The 14701-nt window shown below is 26.3% G+C and overlaps 1 protein-coding gene across 3 annotated transcripts in view; it reads right to left on the bottom strand.

Moving 5' to 3' along the window:
• LOC126908449 (sodium- and chloride-dependent GABA transporter ine) overlaps positions 1-14275 on the bottom strand; it is a 27797-nt gene extending 13522 nt beyond the window's left edge. The window contains exons 1-3 of one of the 3 annotated variants that reach the window (XM_050690510.1): positions 14244-14275; positions 3816-3961; positions 2217-2586 (exon numbers count right to left, since the gene is read on the bottom strand). In XM_050690510.1, coding sequence (XP_050546467.1) covers positions 2217-2586; positions 3816-3961; positions 14244-14260 — 533 coding nt within the window. In that variant the 5' untranslated portion in view covers positions 14261-14275. Of the gene's footprint in view, positions 1-2216; positions 2587-3815; positions 3962-5070; positions 5189-14243 lie in introns of those variants that run through there. The other 2 variants (XM_050690511.1, XM_050690512.1) reach the window with 2 other exon arrangements.
• Positions 14276-14701: the final 426 nt, after the last annotated feature.

A 14701-nucleotide genomic window follows, 5' to 3' on the forward strand; every position in this document is an offset into this window, starting at 1 on the left:
TTTTAAAAAAAAAAAAAAAAAAAAAAATAGGAGACAAATATAAAAATAAAAAGGTTTAGAAAAAATTTTTTACTGTTTATAGAAATTTTGGATAACTTCAGAAAATTCCACGTGAAATTTTTTAATTATAGACGATTCCCTTTGTGTTTAGGTAAAACAATAAGTACATTGCGTATTTTTTTAAATTTATTAAGTTACAAATTTTTAATTATTCAACCATTCGGTATTTTAGAATCAATGCGTAATTGAGAATTCTTAGCTACCAATAGATTAATGTGTTGGTTTTACTTTGCCGTATTTATTTATTTTTTTATTCAATCAATGTCAATATTTTGATAGTTCAAAGGTTTGTTATTTAATAACATGCAACATTAATTATAAAAAAATCCAGCACAGGTGGGTCGCGGCACAGTGGTAACGTGGCATAGTTAGATTAAGTATAATGATATCTGACAGTGATTAAAATCACTATCAAAAATAACGCTTCGATGCAAATCTTTAGATAGTGTTTAATTTTAAAAAATTGGTGGATTATTCCTAAAGCTACATGATCAGCTATTTCCTTATTTATATCCAGATTAGTAATTCTTAGATTCAAAAATATAATATAAAATTATATATTACATAATTATTATATTGAATTGTTTTCAAATTGTTATTGATTTTCAATATGTTAAAAGTAATAATTTTTAACCTACTTTATTTCGTCCTTTAAAGTTGAAGTTTATAATAAAAAAAAAATGAATTTATTACCATAACTTTTAGTTCAATTTGCAAGTTTGAAATTGACATTATTAAATAGAAAAAAATGAAATTGTTAAGATTAATATGTAGTCAAGAAATTCGGTAAGTATTTTCATCGTGAAGACAAAATAAAGGCCGACATTTTTTTTTTCCATAATAAAGTACATTACATTAGATTTAATTTAAGATATATATAAAAGTGTCAGACATTCCGGAACACTTTTAAAATTTAAGTTGAAAAAGTAAATTTTTTTTGAAAAAGTTGTCATTTTAAATCCCCCCTGTGTTAAAGTGTTAGATTTATAAAAAAAATATACCAAATGATAGATAAAGACATCAAGCATCTATAAAAAAAAATATATTGATTTGTTCATTTTTGAAAAAGTTATGGCAGTTTTAAGTAAAAAAAATTGAAAAAATTATAAAAATTAGGGATTTTCCAATTTCTATTTTTGGAGATTTCCCCCATTTACGGGGAACGAGGGAAATTTTTTCAATTTTTGAGGGTAATGTCTTTGACTAGATACGATTTGTGATCTTTTGACGTATCGTTGAAAGAAATCCGTTCGGTGAGTGCTGAGAAAAAGTGGCAACAGAAACAAAAAAACACATCATAGTAAAACCAATACGCATCGAACCTAAAATATTTGAAAAACTATTTAAGTAAATATATTATTTTTCCATTCTGAGTAGTGAAAGATTATTTAATTTCTTTTGTATTATTTTGAGAAAAAAGTGAATTTATAATTCTTTATAAGATTACATAATAACTTATAACGAATAAACTACTTTATGTACATATGTTTTTGAAAGCATTTTTAATCAAATATTCTACACATCAATCAATTATGTATATAGATATAATACTCAGACATATTATTACATATATGTGATAATAAGAATTTTTAATGTAATAACTAAGGTAACGACACCAGTCATTGAACATGTTTATTTGTAATATGTCTTAGTCTTTTTTAAGATGATGAAAAGTAGGATATTTTACCTTATTAAGTTTTAGTCTTAATCCTACTTTAATTTAATTTTAATAAATTATCTATAAGAAGTAAATCGATTGCCAAAAACTAGTTAGTGTACTAATGACTAGTGCCGTTACCCTAGCATTTTTATTAGTTAAAACTTTTAATCGAAATAACATTGCTATTCAGTAATAGAATAAAATACATTCTTTGCATTAAATTTCAGTGATTAAGTAAGTTTTGTTTGCTTATAAAATATAATAATATGCAGATTTGAAAGTATTGATATAGATTTATTTGCTTTAAACGTTAAGATTTATTATGTTTATTACTGAGTAACTACTTAACAGGTTATCTTGAAAATTAATAAATCATGAAGAACATGTATAGATATTGCGTGTAATATTATGCAAACGTGCAACAACTTATTAACTATTTTGGCTACCATATAAATTGTTCTTAGATAGTAAAAAACGCTATAATATTAAACGTTACCTTTGAGGATTAGCCAAGTTGAGCAGCTCGGCAGGCGATGTGGGTACTTTAGTTATAGTCAATTTCCGTCCGTCCGTAGAGCCCATTCCAATGGATGCTAACGAGCGAACGGACACTGTAGTATGTGGACTAAGCGGCGACAGATTGATAGGAGAACTGGAAGAATAAAGGCTAACAGAATCAGGTATTGTTGTTATGACTGAAGGCCTTTTAAATGATTTGGAATCTGACGAAACCTCTTTAAATTCTACTGGACATAATTTATTAAATCCATTTTGAAATAGTAAGTTGGTATCGCTCGTATCATTACTGCTACTCGGCTTATTAGGATTACCAGCTAAATCTTCTAAAGTCACTTCGATAGCAACATCTATAAAATTAACAACATTTATTATAGGAATAACAGATAACAAATTACGAAATCTTTTATCACTGTATATTTTCTGGAAAATTTGTTCTTTTTCAAATTTGATGGTAGATAACATTAATATTACTATGTATATACTTTATTATCATAGATAGCTACTGTGGAAAGTTTGATTCAGGTAAAGTTATGATCGCCAATTTTTTAACATAGATTTTTATTGTTCCTGTCAACTAATAAATATATTTTGTTTTTAATAGAAAAACAAATACAAGTCGACTCTGAAGCAATACGAACAAATTGTATTTATAAAGTTACGAGACATCTATAACTTATAATATATTATAGTTATAATAATAACTATTTTGAAGTGAATTGTTTTAACTTGAGTGTAATTAATTTCTTTGTACCATAGAAAATAAATAAAGCAAAATTATGTATCTGAAAATATATTTTTCCAAGATAAGTAGTTAGAGGAAATTTATAAATATACAAGGTGAGGAAACATTGTGGGTTAAATAAATAGCTCCTTTATATTTCAAATTCATAATAATATAACACATATATGATTCTGAAATTAAGATTTAGAGTATAATAATAAAAATTTGTATACATAGATATGAGTTTAAGTTTGATATAATACAAATATTGTATCATACAAAAAAAAAATTATCTTTCTTTACATAAAATGCTGCAGGCTGTATTAATTATATTTTTAAAAAAATTGACAACTTTATAGTTTAAAACTGAGTAATTTAGTAAAGCTTTAAATGTATTTTAAATATTTATATAATTGTTTATGTTCAAATATGTTCGCGACCAATAAAAAGAAAATTTATAAGTAGCCAATAGAAACTAAGAGTGTAAGGCATTAAAGCAGGCAATTACCCATAATTTGAACAATTATATCTAGAGACATATTTCAAAGTTTTATGTCCTAGGTGAAAAAAATGAACCCTTTTCATTTTTGAAAATTTTGAACCAAATGAATAATTGAGTCTTATTAATGTTATATGTTTTTAATGTTAATTATTTTAATATTATAGTATCAGAAAATCTTCTGAAAATTTCATTTCTTGGATTCACGTTCCTTTGGTTAACTTATACACGTTTGTATTTATTTCTCATGTTAAATTTATGTTAGGAGTTTACCTCAATCAAAAAGAAATAATTGATGAAAAAAAAAAATTCTAGTTTTTTCTCATATTAACTGATTAAAATATATTTTTTCATACCTTTGGTGGTTTTTATTTCTTTCTTATCCATGACTTTAATTGGAGGAATGTATATTTTTGTATGAACTTTTGGGCTCCAAATACGATTGTTTTCAACAACATTATTGTTGATGTTTCTGTTTTTTTCCTCGAACGACATGATAATACTACTAGGATAAATTAATTTTTAATAACAGAAACTAATTTATCAATGAGTTAAAAAAGAATGCCTTAAATTCATTCAAAACCCCTCAAAGTTGAGTATGGCGGCAAATTTACTTAGCCCAAATTTTAATTTTATTGTTCGACGCGTTACACCTGTCATAATGTATAATACGTAAAAATACTTAGTTATCAACGCACACCAGTTCCTACGAGGAACACCCAACTGAATTGTGATAGCTCTCGAGAAAGGTCTGTGTATGTTCATTTATCCCCTTCTCTATACTATTTTAAAGGTAAAACTATTATCATAGTCCCGGTATTTATTATCAACATGTTTATATTACCGCCACTGTTATGTGTGTACATTATGCAACCGGTTGTTAATTGTCAGTGTGGCCGCAGGTAAAAAATAATAATTTTAACTGTTAACATTTTTTACTCCTTCCAATGTATATTTTCATAAAAATTCCTACTTCACATTAATTTTTCCAACTATGGACAATTGATAATTATCAATTAGATTTTTTTTTTATTAGAAAAATTAAAACTAAATACAAGCTTAAATAATTATAAAACTATAATATTACCAAAACTTATTCAAATCGTATAAACTTTGATTTAAATAGTCTACAAAACAAATTTTAAAGACATTTAAGCTACTCAGTCTAACTCAGGTACAGGAAATTTGGAGACTTTTGCAAGTTATTTATAAAAAATATTTTTTTTTGAAAAATCATTGAATAAGAAAGAAATCTATTAAAAATTATTCCAAAAACATCTAAAATATTATTCAAAATTTATTGAACAAATATATATTTTTTCGATAATATTTAAAAATGTTAACTGAACTATTAGGCAAATTTTTAGGTTTTAAAAATAACTTTTATATACATTTATAACATGTGTATATTTATATATATACATATATATATATATAGACATACACAAGTATAAAACGTATTTTATTCATTTTATATTAACGTCAGTAAAACAAATTCTACTTGAAGTAAAATTTAACCAAAGAAACAATATTAATCATTACTGAAAATTAAAAAAAATATTAATAACTTTGAAAACTTATGAATTGTTTTATTAATTAATTTACAAATACTTTTCATGAAGATTGGATGATAATTGAAACAAGAGGAATGAATGTTTTCAACTTCACTTTGTTCTTAGTTTTGACTTTAAGCGTTGAACTTCCTTATATTGGTTGCATTATCAGAGAATATTTTCTACAAGAAAATCTACAAAAAAGGTATGATGATTTAATGAAAATTGATTTAGGATTCGTAAAACCGAATTATCTTAAAAAAATGGCCCTTCCAAAATTATCGTACACACTAATGACTCAAAATGATAAATTAAATCATGCAATCAAATCTGTTATCAATGATTTTGAATGCGGTATTAAACTTATGGCATTATCAGTTATGTTAGTAACTCAGTTGCGAAAAAAATACATTAGCTCACGTAAAATTAAGTGGAATGACATTTTTAGTAATGTAATTGTTCACGATTTATTATATTGTACACCTGCATATGATATGCTAAAAATTTTATACAATATTGGTGTTGAGGAACTGTTTGATCTTTGGCAATTCACAATACTTCTGTGTGAAGGTCCTTATGATAAAAATAAATATGCATTATTACAATTAATAGATGCTAGGAATATAATTATTCGAAATCTCGTAAAGTCAACGAAGCACTGCAAAATAGACAGTATACATGACATTAATAATTCTCGATGTCCATTTCACTTAGTTTATATGAAATTATATTCTAATCAAACACCTGACGTGAAATCGATTGGATTATTGGAAGAAAATTTTTTATCGCAAATAAAAGCACAAATCAATTTGTATTCCTCTTCTCGTATTGTTTCAAATAATAGTGATATAATTCATATCAATAACTTATATTTACGTCAAAATATTAATTTATATACTCAAGACAACTTTAATTTTTTACAAAGTAATTATGTTCTGAATATTAAATGGGGAGAAGCATTAAATATACTCAGACTTACACTAAATGAAGCATTAAGTATTGAAAAAATATTTAACAGATTCGACAGTATAAAAAATTTTCATATATATTTTAAAACTCAAATGAAAATAATAATGCTAAGACTAATTTGGACACATATTTTAGTTGTCTGTGCCAAAATAGAACATAAAAACAATGAGTTTGTAACTGAAGAAGGTATGCAAGATAATATTCAAGAAGTAAATCATAAAATGCAACATCTTTTGATCACATTTGCCAGAATTACTGGTATGAAATCAGATAAATATTTTTATGGTTTACATGTTTATTTTTCCTCCGATGCTTATGAATTTTATAAGCAAAAAGATGCCCACATAGAATCTATTAGGACTAAGTTAGCTGATTCATGTTCAATTTTTGGAAGTGATTGCAACGCAACTGACACAATGAATACAGATCCTGTCGAGTCCGGTTACCTATTAGAATCATATAAACATCTAACAGAAGTTGTGTTAAAAAACAAACCTCAACTTGCTGAAGTGGAAGATGAAAATTTAATTATTGATAACGTTTATCGAAACTATAAAATCACATATACTTTTATTAAACATTTAAATTTCATGCTTGAAAAAGTTGACCACGATATGATTTTATCATTATTTGAGTCTATAAATTTAAATTATAAATAAAATAATTATTAGAAAAATTGTAATATAAAATGATCTATTTATATTACACTATGATTACCATTAATGTGAGAATATTTGTGTGTTGATTGTTAATTATAGGTAATATGATTTAAATAAATAAGTAGGATATTATAATATTACATTGATTATACACCTTTATTTACGTTTTTCAGTTGACAAATAATTTATTAATTAAGAGATGTAATCTCCAAAAAAATTACAAATTTAAAAATCGCTAATTTTCGAATTTTTTTCAATTTCAAAACGACGCGAAGCTGAGAAAGTATTGGTTTTACTATGATGTGTCTTTTTTTTTTTATTAATTTTTTTTTTGTGTCTGTTACCACTTTTTCTCAGCTCTCATTGAACCGATTTCTATCAACGATACGTCAAAAGATCGCAATTGTATCTAGTAGAAGACATTACCCTCAAAAATTGAAAAAATTTCTCTCCTTTCTCGTAAATGGGGGAAATCTCCAAAAAATTACAAATTTTAAAATCACTAATTTTTAAAATTTTTGAGGGTAATGTCTTCATAATAATTAATTATGGAAAAAAAAATTTCGGACTTTATTTTGTCTTCAATATATGCCTTTATATATGTATATATTATAAATATATATAGATATTTATTTATTCATATATTATACTTATAAATCATAAAACATGTAATCAGGATATAAATAAGGAAATAGAAGACCATGTAGCTTTTGGAATAATCCATATTTTTCCAGGAATAATCAATTTTCAGATATCATTATACTTGACCCAACTATGCCACATTCCCACTGTGCCACGACTCCACTGTGCTGGGTTGTTTTTTTAACTTATAGTAGGTAACATAAGCTTTAATTTAACATATGTCTGAAAAACGTAGTACTTTTGGAACATTTTAAAAACTTACGTTGAAAAAGTTAAACTTTTGTGCAAAAGTTGCTATTTTTAATCCCCCCTGTGGGCCAGTAAAGGGTCAGATTTAAAAAAAGTTATATTAAACGAAATGAAATTACCGAAAGTATTTTTATAAAAGAATTTTGTTTCGATTCAAATATTTTTCAAAAAGTTATAGAAGTTTATAGTAAAAAAAAATTGTAATTTTTTGGGTATTAATACCATTTACAAGGAATGAAGAAATTTTTTTCAATTTTTGAGGGTAATTTATTCGACTAAATATAATTTGTGATCTTTTGACGTATTGTTCAAATCGGTCCAGGAGAGCTGAGATTGAGTGGTAACAGACACATGTAAAAAAAAAAAACACACATCAAAGTAAAAAATACCCTTTCAACTTCGCATCGAAGCTAAAAAAACGATAGCACAATGTAATCACAGTATGCAAGTGGCATAGTTAGGAAATTTATAGATGATATCTGACATTGATTAAAATCACTATCATAAAAAACGCTTCGATGCAAATCTGTAGATAGTGTTTAATTTAAAATAACTAATGGATTATTCCAAAAGCTACGTGGTCTTCTATTTCCTTATTTATATCCTGATTACAAGTTTTATGATTTATAAGTATAATATATGAATAAATAAATATCTATATATTAATAATATATAAATATAAATAGTACTCATCTCAAAAAAAAACATAATGATCCATACATTTATTAAAAACTTTAAAGCATTATAGAGTTATGAATATAAAAAAGAATTTTTTTACAAAAATCGTATATTTTTAATTAACTTTGATGTCTGTTTTCACCATAAAGACAAAATAAAGTCCAAAATTTTCTTTTTCCATAATTAAGTATATTATATGAGCTTTAATTTATGATATATATAAAAGTTTCAGTTTTTTTTTTAAGATTTTCAAAAGTTAAGTTGAAAAAGTTAATTTTTTGTGTAAAAGTTGTCATTTTGAAACCCTTTCCTGTGGGCTGATAAGCAGTCAAATGTTTACAAAAATATATCAAAAGATAGATAAATACCTAAGGTATTTATTAAATAAAAAATTATATTCATTCGGTCTTTTTAAAAAGTTATGGTAGTTTTAAGTCAAAAAAATTGGAAAATGTTGAAAATTAGCAAATTTAAAATTTGTAATTTTTTGGAGGATTTACCCCGNATGTTGAAAATTAGCAAATTTAAAATTTGTAATTTTTTGGAGGATTTACGGGGAACGAGGAATTTTTTTTCAAATTTTGAGGGTAATTTCTTCGATTATATACGATTTGTGATCTTTTGACGTATTGTTCATCAAAATCGGTCCAGCGAGATTGAGCGTTCACAAACACAAAAAAAAATAATAATTAAAAAAAACACAACATAGTAAAATTAATTCCTTCTCAGATTTGCATTGAAGATAAAAGCCGGATATAAATTTCCAACTTAAATAAAATAGCTGTTTTTATATAAAAAGAAATGTTTCTCTTTAAGTACTTTATTATATCTCCACTTCTTAATTTCCTCCCTTGTCTTTCGATGCAGGGGTGAAGTGAGTCCGTTTATTTCTTACCTGTGTCTTGCCTCCTGTCCCAAATGGCATTGGTGATTCTTCAGCCTTCCTCTCCCCAGATTTTTGTGGAGCTAATTTTCTTCACATCCTTCTGAGCTTGTGGCTGCTTGGCAACATAGTCCGTGAAGCAAACTCTGACCATTCCAAAATATGGACTGCGCTTAAGTTGCTCCAGTTTGACTATGCTCTTCTCGTTCACACTTAGGAACAAAGTTTGTCCTTTCGGGCCAACCCCTGCTCATGGTGAACTTTCTACATCGCCGTATTCAGCCCTGGTATATGAGTGGCCATCCGTTTGTATCTAATCGAGTTCCATTTGGATTTCTGTACCGTCCCAAGGTTTTATCAGGTTGACATGATCAATGAGCCATAAGAGAGCTCTCTTGGGCTGTACTGATCACAAGTGCTCCATCAATGAGTCTGGTGTCAACAAACCTTGGTACGTCGGTTCTATCAGTACCCGACAGTATCAAGTCTCCAACACAAGATTCAATGAGTAGCCCCTTCTTTGTGGTCAACTTGTTAGTGGGGTAGCCTGCGAGGACCAGAGACACTTTTTTATCATCGGTTATCACATCCCTATAGGTCAGTATCCAATGAGTTTTCTTACATGGAGGTTCTTGCCCCATGTCCTCAGGTTTTTGAGCTACAGTTCCCTTTGACTTTTCAAGCCATCAGTTCTCTTGTCTTCTTCCTTTGGTAGGTTCTTCAGCCCCTCCATGATTGCTCGGCTCCTCTTCAACATGCGCCTCTGACTGCCGCTCAGTTTCTCAGGTCTAAGTTTTAGACTCTCGAGATTTTGTCAGCTACTTCTCCCTGTTGATCTTGCGATTCCTGGTCTGCATTTGTTTACTTTTCTGTCTCTTTTCTAATAGACGGTTCATCAAGTGTTCCGCTGATCGCATTGAGACTTTCAACTTCGATGATTCTTCTGCGATGAGCTCATAATGTTCATAGGATTCCTGTTCATCCCAAATTCGTTAAAGAAAGGTCCATCACTCTATGGTGCGCCAGGTGCCATAGAGGATCCCAATAGTCAATTTACCTTTCGGCTAACTACCCTATGACAAGTTAGCAACCCTTTCACTTGGTATGGCTGGGTTAGGGGGCCTATTCGCTGTTAATAAGCAAGTATGTCTAGACCTACCGGTCACAACTAACTAAAGTTATGACCGGCCAAGAGCAGATCCCACGTGTTACCACCCCACTGAATTAACGAGAGTTCGCGGATTCCCCTGCGTGAATCNTCGCTGTTAATAAGCAAGTATGTCTAGACCTACCGGTCACAACTAACTAAAGTTATGACCGGCCAAGAGCAGATCCCACGTGTACCACCCCACTGAATTAACGAGAGTTCGCGGATTCCCCTGCGTGAATCTTTTTATGTGGTATACTCCAAAAGATTATTATAAGTTTTTAACTGCGTTTAGGGTCTTATAGCTCTCAAAAATATACAAATATGTTGCAAATATACTTCTAAAATATGCATTAAAAAAAGCCTGACATAACTTTCCAACTTAAATAAAATAGCTGTTTTTATATATAAAAAAAAATGTTTCTCTTTGAATAATTTTTTTATATCTTCAAATGTAAATCTTCATCGATTACTTGCCCGTAAATTGAGAAACTGCTTTCTATGTCTACAGAAGATATTGGAAAATAATTAAGGAATACTAAATCTTCGTTTGTGATATCTTCTGATAAACCTTTCGAATTTTGGACTTTATATTTTATAAATTTTTAACACAATTTTATGATCAGAATTTTTTTTTAAAACATCATAATTTTATTTATAATTGTCATGCTCTTAGTACATTTTAAGCCATTGATTTAATTTTTTGTATCTTCAATTATTATTAATGAGTCAAACAATTTAGTATCACTTTTTTCTAAAAATGTTATTGCTTTAGGAAAAAATTCAAAATTCAAAATTTCATTTGATAAATGTTAATGGACATGGAAGATTACTTTTTTCAAATACTGTTTAGCTAGTTTTAATTTATGCCGCATCATCATTGCCAAAAGTTTGTATTACGAATGAATTTTTGAATTGAATTTATCCAAGTTCCCCATTACCTATACTATATAAACAAGATGGTTTTATTTAATTTTTATTAGTTTTATATTGTCATTCGGGAAACGCTCTTCATATGTATACCATATCATTAAAAATATTATCTAAAATATGTCAGTATAATTACATAGTTCAGTATGATGTGTTAAACCTTAAATTACATTAAGTTTATAATTTTAGGGAAATTTGCTAAAACGTACTTGTCAATTTTTCATTTTACAGAAAATGTAATATAAAAAAACAACATAATTAAAATAATACTTTCTCAAATTCACTAGAAGCTAAAAAACTGAAAAAACATTTAATAAAATACAAAATATCTTTCAAATAATTTTTTTGATGAAAAATGATTCAAATGTATCATTTTTTATGACAATGAATTTTGAATAATTTTTACCATAAAACTAGACATCTAACATAATATTGATCATTTTTGGCAATATCATATTTTGACTAGTAACTATGCAATTATCAACTTAAAATATATCTCAGAATTTTAAACATTTTAAACTAAATAGATTCAATGAATCAAAAAACTGTGAAGTAAGTATGTCGAGAGTGTTTAGATCGGTAATAATTCCTATAATATAATTAATTTAATTAATTAATTATAAAAAAAATAGAAATGAACTTAAAATAAAATAATTCCAAAATAAACTTTTAAGAACCATTGTGATTTAAAACATTAAATTAAAAATATCTTTTCTATTGTATGCACTTAAAATATCAACAATTCCTTCTTAAAAAATGTGGCGTAATCAACATATTAGAAAAATTACATTTAATTTTACTAAAATAATAGACTATTTAGACATTATTTACATAAGTTAAAAAAAAAATACATTTAAAAATAAAAAAATATATTAAAGGAGGCTGATAATTATTTTAATCCCTGTCAGATTTCAATCAATACTGATGTTATCTATACCAGTACCCTCCCACTATGACGCGTTTCCACTATATTAGATTTTTTATTAATGAATTGTTTCAAAATACTTTTAATTCACAAAATCATTCCGTAAAAATGTATGTAGCAATTCGAGTTATTAATCAAAATGTTTTGTCATAAATAGTTTTATTATACAATAACAACTTGTTAATTTTTAGTCTTTATAATACTTTTACGTTTTAAAAAATAAGAAAACAAATAAAATGTTTTTTTCAATTCTACTGTATAATAAATAAAAAAATATGGTTTTAAGTTGTATTTTTTTCTACAATTTTTTGCAATTTGTAACGATTATAGTTTATAAAATTTAAAAAGCTGTTTTATAAGAACAAGTAGTGATTAATTATTAATAATTATTTGAAAAATAATCAATTAACAATAATTTAAATTTTAAAGTATTAATTTTTGTATTAAATAAGATATTTGATAAAATTTATACTTCAGTTTCTTTTAAAAAATGAGTTTCATTTATTATTCGAGTTTACTGTGTTTAATAATATTAAATACACTAATACACTCTAGCCGTTGTGTTATCAGAGAATATTTTAAAGATGAACACAATTTATATAAAAGGTATGAAAATTTAATGAATATTAATTTAGGATTCACAAAACCAATGTATCTTGAAAAATTTGTAATTCCAGAAGTATCTAACGCCATGAATATTAATAATATACTAAATCGTGCATTAAAATCATTAATTAAAGATTTTGAATGCGGTATTAAAATTATGGCTTTATCAGTTATGTTAGTAACTGAACTAAAAATTAATTACATAATTGTAAATGGCTGGGATAATAAATCAAATGAATTGTTAAACAATGTCTTATTATTTTGTAGAGTCGCTTATGATAAACTAAATATATTATACAATTTAGGCCTTACAAATGTGTTCGATATTTGGATATTTGCAATGTTCATTTGTGAAAGTCCTTATGGCTCCGATTTAGAATCATTTTTAATGTTAATAGAGGCAAGAAAAATAATAACTCATGAATTAAAAAATTCTACAGAACACTGTAGAATTACTAGCATCTATGACATTAATAGTATTGAGTGTTCCATACATGATGAATACGTGGCATTAAATAAAATTTTAATTACTGATTTGAGAAGGGTTATTGATTTGGAACAAAGTCTTTCTTTGCAAATAAATGATCAATTAAATCTATACAGTATAAATGAAATTATTACTAACAATAGTAACAAAATTCACCCAAATAATTTATATTTACATCAAAATAAGCAATTAAATTCACCAGAAGGCATTTCATTTTTACAAAAAAATTACGTAATGGATATAAAATGGGGCGATGCTTTTATAATGACAGAAGTTGCTTTGAAAGAAACAATGGGTATAGTAAAAATATTAAGTAGATTTGACTGCATAAAAAAATTTCATTTTTATTACATCACGCAAATGAAAATAGTTATGTTGCGACTAATTTGGACTCATATTTTACTGGTGTGTGACAAATTAGAGAATAGATATAATGAATTTGTGACTGAAATAGGAATGAAAGATAATATAGCAGAGACAAATTTAAATCTTAAAAATCAATTAAAATTGTTTACAGCAAGTACTGGCACATGTTCAGACAATTTTTTTGTTTATTTACATCAATATCTTTCTTTGGATGCTTATGAATTTTGTAAGCAAAAAGAAGATTACGGAATGTCAATTATGACCAAGTTGACTGATTTATGTTTAATATTTGGAAGTGATTGCAACGCAACAGACACAATGAATACACATCCTGTAGAATCCGGTTACCTACTAGAATCATATAAACATCTGACAGAAGTTGTACTAAAAAAGAAACCTGAACTTGCTGTAGTTGAAGACGAACATTTAATTATTGATAACGTTTACCGAAACTTTAAAATCACCTACACTTTTGTTAAGGATATAAGTAAAATGTTTAAGAATGTAGATTTTGATATGATAAATTCTTTATTTGATTATACTCGCCCTATTAACAAAATAAATAAATAAATGTTGAAATTATTTTTAAAATGATAATTTTTTATCACTTTAAAAATCATCTTAAAATTTGTTTATCATTGTTAAAACTAATAAATAATTAATGTATATGTATGTTATAGGCGTACTCACCATCTTGATGCTAACATTGTGTTTAATTATTTTTCCGATAAATGTAAAAGATTTTTCTAAAAACTTGTTTCTATTATTTTGACAATTCTTCAAACATTGAATGTTTTATGCTCTTTCTTGAAAAATATATATTGATTTATTTGAGTTAAAAAGTAATTTAGTATTATTTAGCACAACATTATTTCTAAAAAAAAATATCGCGTTAGCTAAAAATTGTAAGTAAAAGGCACATCATCAATTATAATTATTGATTTCTCTATATTATTTTGATAAACTTAATATACTTATATATAATGTATATTTTATCTAATGTATCGCAAATAAACTATTATTGTAGTTTTAAGTTTTTCCAAATGTTTTGAAGCTATAAAAATGAATTTTATACCATTTTTTTATTTCTATTTGATAATAAATAAATTAAAATTTTAACTTAAAACATGTGAAACACAATTTTATAT

This window comes from Daktulosphaira vitifoliae, unplaced genomic scaffold (assembly GCF_025091365.1).
Source record: "Daktulosphaira vitifoliae isolate Bord-2020 unplaced genomic scaffold, ASM2509136v1 Scaffold_5, whole genome shotgun sequence".
Classification (NCBI taxonomy): Eukaryota; Metazoa; Arthropoda; class Insecta; order Hemiptera; family Phylloxeridae; genus Daktulosphaira; species Daktulosphaira vitifoliae.